Source organism: Somniosus microcephalus, chromosome 3 (assembly GCF_052327205.1).
Source record: "Somniosus microcephalus isolate GS21.2 chromosome 3, FLI_Smic_1.0, whole genome shotgun sequence".
NCBI lineage: Eukaryota > Metazoa > Chordata > Chondrichthyes > Squaliformes > Somniosidae > Somniosus > Somniosus microcephalus.
In genome coordinates this window covers 325,300,946-325,313,841 of record NC_140989.1, presented here as the reverse complement: position 1 = coordinate 325,313,841, position 12,896 = coordinate 325,300,946, and the positions used below count along the sequence as shown (strand labels likewise).

The following is a 12,896-nucleotide window of genomic DNA, read 5'->3' as shown; positions in this document are numbered from 1 at the left end:
GAGTTAGCTGGTCTCAGCTTGAGCAGTGAGTGGGGAAAACATTACAATTAGACTCAATTCCCCCAGCCTCTGGATGGGAAAAGGTCAGCCAGGATTCAGGTTCATGATTGGCATCCAGTGATCTTTGCCCAAACGAGTGTGCGTGGACTTCATGAGGACAGGATCGGGCTTGGTTGTGATGTCCCCCATGAGTGAATAGCCTACTGACACTTGGGCTCTGAACCTTTCGTCATACCCCCTGCCCCAACTTTGCTGGCACTCTGCCAGAAGAATTAGACTGGGACTCAGATATGCCAGGCTCCAACCATAAATCAAGGATTCCAACTGGCTGGAGGATGGGGATTCCCTATGTCAGGAATTCCAGTTTTTCCAACCCTCAGTGGAACTCGGGATAGTGTTGGCAGACCTTGCCAATGAATGGCAGATGTGGCAAATACAGGGAGGGTCCAGGCTGGGATTGTGACCTGGACTCCTGAATATTCAAGAGACAACATTTTTCTTTTGATTGAGGGTGCAACAATTTCTTCTACTGGAGTAGAGGATAGCCCCCACCCCCAAGGTACTCTTTAACATCTTCCCTGCCTCATTGATTGGCTCTAGATATGCCCCAATGGCACTGGCGACCACCATTAGAAAATGAATGAGCAAATCGCTCCAGGACCCTGGGAAGTAAGTCTGTCAGGATCTGGGGCGGAGGTTCCCAGTGGGCATATCAGTACTTATGCCGGGATGGGACCCACCATGGATTTTTGGATGTTCACACTAGAATTAGATAGTGTGCATTGGTAAGGAACCAAAGGACTGTTAGCACCCACGGAATCATGCTCAACTTAAAATCAGGAGAGGACACAATTGGAAATAAAGGAAAAACAGTAATAAAACAAGCTTCTACTGACATAAAAGTCCCACGGCAATACACTGTTCTTAACTGGAAAGGCTGCTCTTACTTCCAGTACTCCTCACTAGGACTGGTCCGCTTTGCAGTTTGGTTCAATATTGAGATGTTTTGTGACAGCTCGGTGAAGTTGGTAGTTCTGTTGGGGTTCAGCATGCTACTGCAGTCATCCGAGTTCCATTGGTTATTGCAGTATGTCCATGGCAGAAGTGAAGTCATGGAGGAGAAGAAGTAGTAGAAGGAGATGCAAATGACCACATTGTAGTAGATCCCAATGTATGTGGACACAACCATCATCCCATACCCCACTCCTGTTCACAAGAATAAGGAATACAAGTCAAACAATTCTACTTTGTACATCTCAGGGTTGTTTAGTTTCTCGTTTCTGTCAGGAAATGTTACGCTCACTGAGGCGAAAGATTTCAGTTCTTGGAAAATGTTTCCATATTGTGAACAAAATGGGAACACCGAGCCTTCATCTCAGTCCAGATATATCTGTCCTTGGAGGAAGATTTCTTCTGCGTGCCGTGTGTAACAAAATTGTAGACTCTATTTATAAGGAGTGCACTTAACAAATTTGTCACATATAGTGCACAGTAGAAATCTTTGCCCTTGTGGCTCTCGGGATGAGATTGTCAATTTAGTATCATAGTTCTAATTATGGCAGCTTTGATGTGTGGGCTTCTAGGGCAAGTAGAAAATTGTGCCATTCCCACCATGGATATCCTTCACAGTGACGAGAACAAAATTCAACAAAAGTTATATACTTAACTAAAGAGAAACTAAAAACATAATGAAACAAAACAGGAACAACCTGAGGAGCAACTAGACTGAACAGGTAATCAGGATCAGCAGCAAAGGCAAAGAGCGACTTCTACACATTGTGATATAACTTGGGATCAAAGCATTTTCTGTATGCACACAAATGCAAACAACAAGGAAAGTATCGAATCTGCTTCAGAAACAATTAAACTGGCTTCGGGGTGGGGGCGCGGTACAGCGTGCGATCCCTGAAGCGGGAGGCGCACCCGAGGAGTCCGGCGAGCAGGAGGCCTGGCCAATTGGGAGTGGGAATTGAGGCGGAAGCTGGAATTGAGTCGGGAGCTGGAATTGAGGAGAGCCTGCCGCCATTGGGGGCCTAACAGAATGGACTCCAGCATAAGGTATGTGCTGTGGGGGGGGGTGGTGGGGAGAGGGAGGTCCGAGGATTTCTTCATGTTTCTCCGAACAATCAGAAATGCTACTTGGCCTCTTCCAGTCACTCTGCTGGACCCTGGCAGGTTTCTCTGGTGGCTTTGACACCGGGCGGTCCACCCCCCGAGCCTTTGTAAAAAATCAAGTTTTTTACATTTAAATTAGGCCCTCGTTTTGTCTGCAGCAGGAGCCTCGGCCGACTTCAAAGTCAGTGAAGATAAGATGTTGCCGGGCAGGGTCGGTGTGGCCTCAGGTCACTAAGTGGACTCAGCCGTTCTTAACACCCCCCCCCCCGCCCCATTCTTGCTGGATTGGGGGGGGGGGGAGGGGGTTAAAATCAATTCTTTTCCTGGTGAGTTCGCACATATGAGCATACAGGAAAAAGCACAATGAGAACAGCTAGAAAAATACAACAAAAATATGTGATGTACATAAAAAATCTGATCAAATTACAGGACACTGGATTCATACTTGTTTGGAATAGTTTGATTTTCATAAAAACATAATATATCTCTCCCACATTCCTGCATTATAGTATAACAAATATGTAACAAAACATTATGATAATGATCATTTTAAAAAGCCTTGTCCTGGTAAAGTTATTTACATGTAATTGTGACACAATTGATGCTTGTAGTTATATAAATCAAAATTGCTGCTGATATTGCATCTTACTACAGTACAAAATATTCCCTGCCAGCATTTAATTTGAGTTACAGTCGCAGGCCTCCCAGAGTCTGCTTGGAAATTCTTCCAATATCCTGGCAATATCCTTTAAACACAGTTCCTTCTTAAATTACATTCCAGCCTCCAGCATTCCCGTGCTGCCTATCCACTCCTTTGTTGTACAGCACGGTGATTTTGGAAATGGACCTTCTTACCTTTGAACATAGGGTTAATCCTCCAGACACCAAGGCAGCCTTGGCTGGTGAACTGCCCAAAGGAAAGCTCCAGAAAAAAAAGAGGAATACCGCAGAAGACCAGCATGATGATATAGGGAAACATAAATGCACCTTTAAAAAAAGAAGATCCATCATTACAGACTGTACAACCAGTATGTCTAAGAACAGCTTGTACTAAACCTCAGTTTCAGATTGGAATGTTGCTTTAGCCAAGCATGCAACATTGGTTGAAGTATAGCTGCCTATTCAGGTTGTATAATGGCAATGATGAATAATGTTATAGGTTGGGGTAGTTATGCTTCATTAGGCTAATTAAGTCAACAGTTCTGTTGTTTAATGTAAGCTAATGAATAGTTATCTATTAAAAAAAAGTCTACATAGATGTATAAATTAGAAAGCTGCTACATTCAGATCTTAGGCTAGTTTTACGCACAATGTCAGCTTGGCTGTGTTTCCGGCGGCCGATATTCACCGCCTCCATGAGGCGGGAATGGGGCGGTGGCACAGATAAAACTGTGTCGCTGAGCTTACCACCCCATTCCTGCTCCCGAACCGCTCGCTACCATTTCCAACCGGTCCCGGAAATGGGCGGCCAGAGCCTGTCTCACATGGCGCCTCATTAAAGCATGCACATCGTAATGTCCTATGATGGACACAAGACCCCAATGCAATATTCATGTACCAATGGGCAGACTGCCTGTTGTGGCACATGTCTCCTGCGGCTGTTTGGAAGGATCCAGTAACATGGAAGCTTCATGCTATGGTAGCTTTCACTTATATGGGAAGAGATGTTGTCTTCAGTAGATTACATAGAATTACATAGAATGTACAGCATAGAAACAGGCCATTCGGTCCAACTGGTATGTGTCGGTGCTTATGCTCCACATGAGCCTCCTCCCACCCAATTCCTCTAACCCTATCAGCATAACCTTGGGATGGTACAATGCTATGACAAATTCTCTTGTGAAGTGACATGTTCAAGTGCATATGGGGGTGTCTATAAACATGGGCATTGGGACAGTGAGGAGTTTGGACAAAATACCTCATGTGTTGTTGCACCTACATTTGTTGAACTTCAGGAACTCTACTTTTTCATCTAAATCATGTAGCGCTATAAGAACCCACAAATGAATTCCCATCCTCAACATTTTGTATGGTGCTATTTAAAAAGCAACAGCAACAAAGAATAAAAATGGTATTGGCAGAAAACCCCTCAAAAATGTAAAAATGGCAGACTATCCAGCAGCAAACCAGCTAATGCATAGAGCAAACTGCTGCAGAATGTAACTGCAAGCACTGTTAACAGCAACTCACGCAATAACCTCTCCTTAAGAAGTCAAGTAGGATTTCCAATGCTTTCATTTAGTGTGGCCGTAGGCGAAGCCTTGCCTGAAATCATAAAAATCAGCATGGGAGCTAATTTTGCTAAATATACATAATTATTGGTGTATGCGTTATGTGGTGTGCAGTGAATCAGGATTGCATGCCCAACTGTATACCCAACATTCACCATCCTTGCGACTTTGTAGCGCTGATAGAGCCTTGTAAAATTCATCCTATTAAGTTTTGGTTAGAAAATTGATCTCAGCATCAAATATACAAGAACAAAAGTTTGCTGTTTATTTTAATAGCCCCAGTCATTTCCATAGCTAAAATTAAGTTTTAATTCTACATGAGAAGCTGCGTTGGTGTAATTAGGCCCACAATACAGACTGCAGGAAAATGTTAGGAGTAATATTTAAGGTCAGAAAGACTGACTTAGGTTGCAAACTTATTTACATAGAGCTGTTTAGCTCTATGAGTGGCATATATTAACATGAGGTTGATTTTATTTTGGTTTGTCTGTACCCAGTTGCACAACTGTAGAACAATCAAAGAGGGATCAGGTCTTGGACCTGTTTTACACCCAATTAGATTGCCTACTCAAGTTTCATTGAGGTTGCAGAATGCCGGCAAAATTATTTAAATGACTTTTTGACATATTTCTGAGGTTTTTGCACTAGGGTTGCACTTTTCTCTATAAAACCCTTTCTGAATAGGTGCAAAGGGAGTTCCTTGTGCACTGGAGCAAAGGGGAAGAGGCTTTGGACCATTTTGCTCTGTTGTAACATTTTTTGGTACTGTGTTGTTCCTAATGAATGATACTTTCAATATATTACATTTTTATTTCAATAAATTTGAGGAATTATTTCTTGAGTGACAATTTTTATTTAGACGTTCCAAAAAGCAAAGTCCATTATTGCCCGCTAATCACCAGAAAGTGGATAATTTCCAGGACTTCAGCAGAACAGAAACAGGTGACAAAAGAGGGCACATGACCAGGGATTCTGCCACTATCAACTTCCATCAGAGTTTGGGAAGCCACAAGTCATACAACCTGCAGAACTCCATGGAGACCAGCTGGTGAAGGTAAAGTTTATGATGGGAATTAGTTTGGATGCAAGCTATATACCGCATTCAAGGTGGAAGCAGCGCAAGACAACAGAAGGCATGTCAGTGAGATCATCAGGCACTTAGGTGGCCATCTCCCTTCATGGGGGAAGCTTCCTCCTGACATTAGATGTAACACGATTGTAAACGTGTTCTTTATCAACAGATTTATGATTTCTCTACACATCACAAAAGGGGCATCGTTGTGACTGTCAATAGAGCTGACAACTGAGTTGCACATGGCTCTGGTCTGTGAAAGGGAACATGTGAAAGATTGCTTGTCTGTAAGAGAATAATAGAGACAAGAGGACAACCGAAGTAATGATTAAGCAAATTATGAGACAGAAAAGGAGCCCATAGAGGCATACTTCACGAGGAACTGGTGCTGATTCTACTTTAAATTAACCATTTTACATTGAAGGTCACCTGCCCCACCATTATTGCCTTTACCTGAAGAGTGGGTAAACTGCTTACAGACTCCCATGCTCTCCAATATCAGTACTGCTTTCAAATAAGATATTTCTCATAGGTGACTTCCTACCCATGCAAAAAACAGCCTCAGCCAAAGGCCTTAAGAACAATTGTGCTCCAACTCACCAAGCTTAACTGAGTCTGCAGAAATAATAGATTTATAAATGCAACTAAATGTGAACAGTACCTTCTTAATATTACACTTCCACACTGTTATGGCAGAAATCAGAGATAGCACAGATATCATACTTCTAACAGAAAATAACCAGTAGCTGGCAATGTGTTACGTGCATAAAATTAGTTATGAATATATGTAAAGAATAACAGATACTTGTGATACACAGAGAAATATAGATTCCTGAAAATTTCCAGAAAATAACAGTCATCTGGCAATAGGTTACAGAATATGTTACAAGGGAGAGTAACCGACACCTGAGAATGTGTTACAGAATATGTTACACAGAGAATAACAGACATTTGGCAATGTGTTAGACTGTGACTAACAGACACCTGAGAATGTGATACATAGTTAAATAGAGTCCACAGCACAGAAACAGGCCATTCGGCCCAATTGGTCTATCCCTACATTTATGCTCCACACAAGCCTCCTCCCATCCCTTTTCATCTAACCGTATCAGCATAACATAAGAACATAAGAATTAGGAGCAGGAATAAGCCATCCGGCCCATTCGACCTCAATTCCACTTTCCAGCCTGATCCCCATATCCCTTGATTGCCCTAGAATCCAAAAATCTCAGCCTTGATTATACTCAACGATTCAGCATCCACAGCCCTTTGGGGTAGAGAATTCCAAAGATTCACAACCCTCAGAGTGAAGAAATTCCTCCTCATCTCAGTCTTAAAAGGCCGACCCCTTATCCTCAGACTATGCCCCCTAGTGCTAGACTCTCCAGCCAGGGGAAACAACCTCTCAGCATCTACCCTGTCAATCCCCCTCAGAATCTTATATGTTTCAACAAAATCATCTCTCATTCTTCTAAACACCAATAGGCCCAATCCACTCAATCTCTCCTCATAGGACAACCCTCTGATCCCAGGAATCAATCTAGTGAAGCTTTGTTGCACCCCCTCTAAGGCAAACATATTCTTCCTCAGGTAAGGAGACCAAAACTGTGCACAGTACTCCAGGTGTGGTCGCACCAAAGCCCTCTACAATTGTAGCAAGACTTCCTTACTCTTGTACTCCTACCCCCTTGCAATAAAGGCCAACATGTCATTTGCCTTCATAATTGCTTGCTGTACCTGCATGCTAAATCTCTGTGTTTCCTGTACGAGGATACCTAAATCTCTCTGAATAACAGATATCTGAGAACTGGGAATGTGTTAGACTGAGAATAACAGACACCTGCGAATGTGACACACTGAGAATGTGACACACTGAGAATGTGACACACTGAGAATGTAACACACTGAGAATGTAACACACTGAGAATATGACACACTGAGAATAACAAACACTGAGAATGTGACACACTGAGAATGTGACACACTGAGAATGTGACACACTGAGAATGTGACACACTGAGAATGTGACACACTGAGAATGTGACACACTGAGAATAACAAACACTGAGAATGTGACACACTGAGAATGTGACACACTGAGAATGTGACACACTGAGAATAACAGACACTGCAAATGTGACACACTGAGAATGTGACACACAGAGAATGTAACACACTGAGAATGTAACACACTGAGAATGTAACACACTGAGAATAACAGACACTGCGAATGTGACACACTGAGAATGTGACACACTGAGAATGTAACACACTGAGAATGTAACACACTGAGAATGTAACACACTGAGAATAACAGACACTGAGAATAACAAACACTGAGAATGTGACACACTGAGAATGTGACACACTGAGAATGTGACACACTGAGGATAACAGACACTGCGAATGTGACAGACTGAGAATGTGACACTGAGAATGTGACACACTGAGAATGTAACACACTGAGAATGTGACACACTGAGAATGTGACACACTGAGAATGTGACACACTGAGAATGTGACACACTGAGAATGTGACACACTTGAGAATAACAGACACTGCGAATGTGACAGACTGAGAATAACAGACACTGAGAATGTGACACACTGAGAATAACAGACATTGAGAATGTGACACACTGAGAATAACAGACACTGAGAATGTGACACACTGTGAATAACAGACATTGAGAATGTGACACACTGAGAATAACAGACACTGAGAATGTGACACACTGTGAATGTGACACACTGAGAATGTAACACACTGAGAATGTGACACACTGTGAATGTGACACACTGAGAATAACAGACACTGAGAATGTGACACACTGAGAATGTGACACACTGAGAATAACAGACACTGAGAATGTGACACACTGAGAATAACAGACACTGAGAATGTGACACACTGTGAATGTGACACACTGAGAATGTAACACACTGAGAATGTGACACACTGTGAATGTGACACACTGTGAATGTGACAGACTGAGAATAACAGACACTGAGAATGTGACACACTGAGAATAACAGACACTGAGAATGTGACACACTGAGAATAACAGACACTGAGAATGTGACAGACTGAGAATATGACAGACTGAGAGTAACAAACACCTGAGAATAACAGACACTGAGAATGTGACACACTGAGAATAACGGACATTGAGAATGTGACACACTGAGAATAACAGACACTGAGAATGTGACACACTGTGAATGTGACACACTGAGAATAACAGACACTGAGAATGTGACACACTGAGAATAACAGACATTGAGAATGTGACACACTGAGAATAACAGACACTGAGAATGTGACACACTGAGAATGTGACAGACTGAGAATAACAGACACTGAGAATGTGACAGACTGAGAATAACAGACACTGAGAATGTGACACACTGAGAATGTGTCACACTGAGAATAACAGACACTGAGAATGTGACACACTGAGAATAACAGACACTGAGAATGTGACAGACTGAGAATATGACAGACTGAGAGCAACAAACACCTGAGAATAACAGACACTGAGAATGTGACACACTGAGAATGTGACACACTGAGACTAACAAAGGGCTGGATTTTGAAGTTTTCAACCCGCCTGGAGCGGGGCCAGGGGGGGAGGGGTGGGCTGCTGGTGGGTGAGCTTGGGGGGCCGGGAGGAAGCAGTCCTGCTCCTCCCGGCCCACAAGGATTGCTCCCTAAGGCTGTGCTCGCTTTGCTGCAGCGAAGAATACTTAATTGGAGGAAGGCCAATTTCAGTGGGATGAGAACAGGTCTGGCCCGGGTAAATTAGAATCAAATATTGGCAGTCAAAACTGTAATGGAACAATGGGCTGCCTTTAAAGAAGAAATAGTTTGGGTAGAGTCGAGGTACATTCCCACTAAGGGGAAAGGTAGTGCAAATAAAGTTAGAGCTCCCTGGATGACGAAAGAGATAGAGAGTAAGATGAAGCAGAAAAAGAGCACGTATGACTCAAGAATACATCTGAGAATTAGGCTAAATATAGAAGGTTCAGAGGAGAAGTGAAAAGGAAAATAAAAGGGGCAAAGAGAGGGTATGAGAATAGAATGGCAGCTAACATAAAAGGTAATCCAAAAGTCTTCTATAGGCATATTAAATAGTATAAACGGGTAGTAAGAGGAGGGGTGGGACCGGTTAGGGACCAAAAGGGAGACCTACACATGGAGGCAGGGGTATAGCTGAGGTGCTAAATGAGTTGCATCTGTCTTTACCAAGGATGAAGATGCTGCCATAGACATAGTGAAGGATGAGGTAGAGTAGATACTGGATGGGATAAAAATTGATAAAGAGGAGGTACTAGAAAGGTTGGCTGTACTTAAAGTAGGTAAGTCACCAGGACCAGATGGGATGCATCCTAGGATGCTGAGGGAAGTGAAGGAAGAAATCGCAGAGGTACTTGTCGTAATCTTTCAATTCTCCTTAGAAATGGGGGTGGTGCCAGAGGACTGGAGAATTGCAAATGTTACACCCTTGTTCAAAAAAGGGTGTAAAAATAAACCCAGCAACTACAGGCCAGTCAGTTTAACCTTGGTAGTGGGGAAGCTTTTAGAAACAATAATCAGGGACAAAATTAACAGTCACTTGGACAAGTGTGGATTATTAAGGACAATCAGCACGGATTTGTTAAAGGCAAATTGTGTTTAACCAACTTGATCGAGTTTTTTGATGAGGTAACAGAGCGGGTTGATGAGGGTAATGCAGTTGGCGTAGTGTACATGGATTTCCAAAAGGCGTTCGACAAAGTACCACGTAATAAATAGGCTTGCCAGCAAAGCTGAAGCCCATGGAATAAAAGGGACAGTGGCAGCATGGATATGAAATTGGCTAAGTGACAGGAAACAGAGAGTAGTGGTGAACGGTTGTTTTTCGGACTGAAGGTATACAGTGGTGTTCCCCAGGGGTCGGTTCTAGGACCACTGCTTTTCTTGATATATATATTAATGACTTGGATATGTGTGTACAGGGCACGATTTCAAAATTTGCAGTTGAAACAAAACTTGGAAGTATAGTGAACAGTGAGGAGGATAGTGATAGACTTCAAGAGGACATAGGCTGGTGGAATAGGCAGACACGTGGCAGATGAAATTTAACGCAGAAAAGTGCGAAGTGATACATTTTGGTAGAAAGAATGAAGAGAGGAAATATAAACTAAAGGGTACAATCCTAAAGTGGGTGCAGGAACAGAGAGACCTAGGGGTATATGTGCACAATTCGTTGAAGGTGGCAAGGCAGGTTAAGAGAGCAGTTAAAAACGCTTACGGGATCCTGGGCTTCCTGAATAGAGGTATAGCGTACAAAAGCATGGAAATTATGATGAACCTGTATAAAACACTGGTTTGGCCTCAACTGGAGTATTTTGTCCAATTCTGGGCACTGCACTGTAGGAAGGATGTGAAGGCCTTAGAGAGGGTGCAGAAAAGATTTACAATAATGATTCCAGGGATGAGGGACTTCAGTTACGTGGATAGATTGAGAAGCTGGGGTTGTTCTCCTTAGAGCAGAGAAGATTGAGAGGAGATTTGATAGAGGTGTTCAAAGTCATGAGGGGTCTGGACAGAGTAGATAGAGAGAACCTGTTCCTATTGGCAGAAGGGTCGAGAACCAGAGGACACAAATTTAAGGTGATTGGCAGAAGAACCAAAGGCGACATGAGGAAAAACTTTTTTATTCAGCAAGTGGTTAGGATCTGGAATGCACTGCCTGAAAGGGTGGTGGAGGCAGACTCAATCACAGCTTTCAAAAGGGAGTTGGATAAGTACCTGAAGGAAAAAGATTTGCAGGGCTACGGGGAAAGGGTGGGCGAGTGGGACTAGCTGAAGTGCTCTTGCAGAGAGCTGCCACAGGCTCGATGGGCCGAATGGCCGCCTTCTGTGCTGTAACCATTCTATGATTCTATGTGACACACTGAGAATAACCAATATCTGAGAATGTAACACACTGAGAATATGACACACTGAGAATAACAAACATCCGAGAATGTGACAGATTGAGAGTAACAGATACTGAGAATGTGACACACTGAGAATGTGACACACTGAATAACAAACATCCGAGAATGTGACAGACTGAGAGTAACAGACACTGAGAATGTGACAGACTGAGAATGTGACAGATTGAGAATGTGACACACTGAGAATAACAAACATCCGAGAATGTGACAGATTGAGAGTAACAGATACTGAGAATGTGACACACTGAGAATGTGACACACTGAATAACAAACATCCGAGAATGTGACAGACTGAGAGTAACAGACACTGAGAATGTGACAGACTGAGAATGTGACACACTGAGAATAACAAACATCCGAGAATGTGACAGACTGAGAATAACAAACATCTGAGAATGTGACACACTGAGAATGTGACAGATTGAGAGTAACAGACACTGCGAATGTGACAGACTGAGAATGTGACAGATTGAGAGTAACAGACACTGCGAATGTGACAGACTGAGAATGTGACAGATTGAGAGTAACAGACACTGCGAATGTGACAGACTGAGAATGTGACAGATTGAGAGTAACAGACACTGCGAATGTGACAGACTGAGAATGTGACAGATTGAGAGTAACAGACACTGCGAATGTGACAGACTGAGAACAGCCTTGGGAAGCAATCCTTGTGGATCAGGAGGAGCAGGAGTGTTTCCTTACGGCCCTCCAAGCTTACCCACCATCAGCCCGCCCCATACAAACACCACCCACACTCCTAGAGTCAGGGATCGTCCCCCCTCCCGGAGAGCGGACCACCCCTCACCCCCCGCTCCCCCCCGGGCTCGGCACACCTGCCCCCCGGGCTTGGGGCTCATACCTACCTGTTTGTTGTATCCTCCTGTCCAGCGTTCCCTGCCTAACTGGAAGCCTGCCTGTCAATCAGGCTGGCTTCCGCACGGGAAATTTGTCCGTGATGTTACACGCTTGCTATGGAGTTGGGTCCACGGTCTACCTGCCACCGCCCCCGCCCCAGGCGGGTCAGAAACTTAAAAATTCTGGCCACTGAAAATGTGAAACACTGAGAATAACAGACATCTGAGAATGTGACACACAGAGAATGAGACATGCTGAGAATGTGACACACAGAGAATGTGAAACACTGAGAATAACAGACATTTGAGAATGTGACACACACAGAATGAGACATGCTGAGAATGTGACACACAGAGTATGTGAAACACTGAGAATAACAGACATTTGAGAATGTGACACACAGAGAATGAGACATGCTGAGAATGTGACACACAGAGAATGAGACATGCTGAGAATAACAGACATTTGAGAATGTGACACACAGAGAATGAGACATGCTGAGAATAACAGACATTTGAGAATGTGACACACAGAGAATGAGACATGCTGAGAATGTGACACACAGAGAATGTGACACACTGAGAATAACAGACACCTTATTCTATGATACAGAGAAAATAACACTTTATTGGAAA

The 12,896-nt window shown here is 43.2% G+C and overlaps 1 protein-coding gene across 7 annotated transcripts in view; it reads right to left on the bottom strand.

Annotated features, from left to right (window-relative positions):
- Nucleotides 1-12,896, bottom strand: part of slc6a9 (solute carrier family 6 member 9) — a 310,870-nt gene that overhangs the window by 40,756 nt on the left and 257,218 nt on the right. For all 7 annotated transcript variants that reach the window (XM_085983100.1, XM_085983098.1, XM_085983101.1 and 4 more), the window contains 2 exons: nt 2,971-3,102; nt 948-1,206 (listed from right to left, as the gene is read on the bottom strand). In XM_085983100.1, the coding sequence (XP_085839226.1) occupies nt 948-1,206; nt 2,971-3,102 (391 nt within the window). The remainder of the gene's footprint in view (nt 1-947; nt 1,207-2,970; nt 3,103-12,896) is intronic.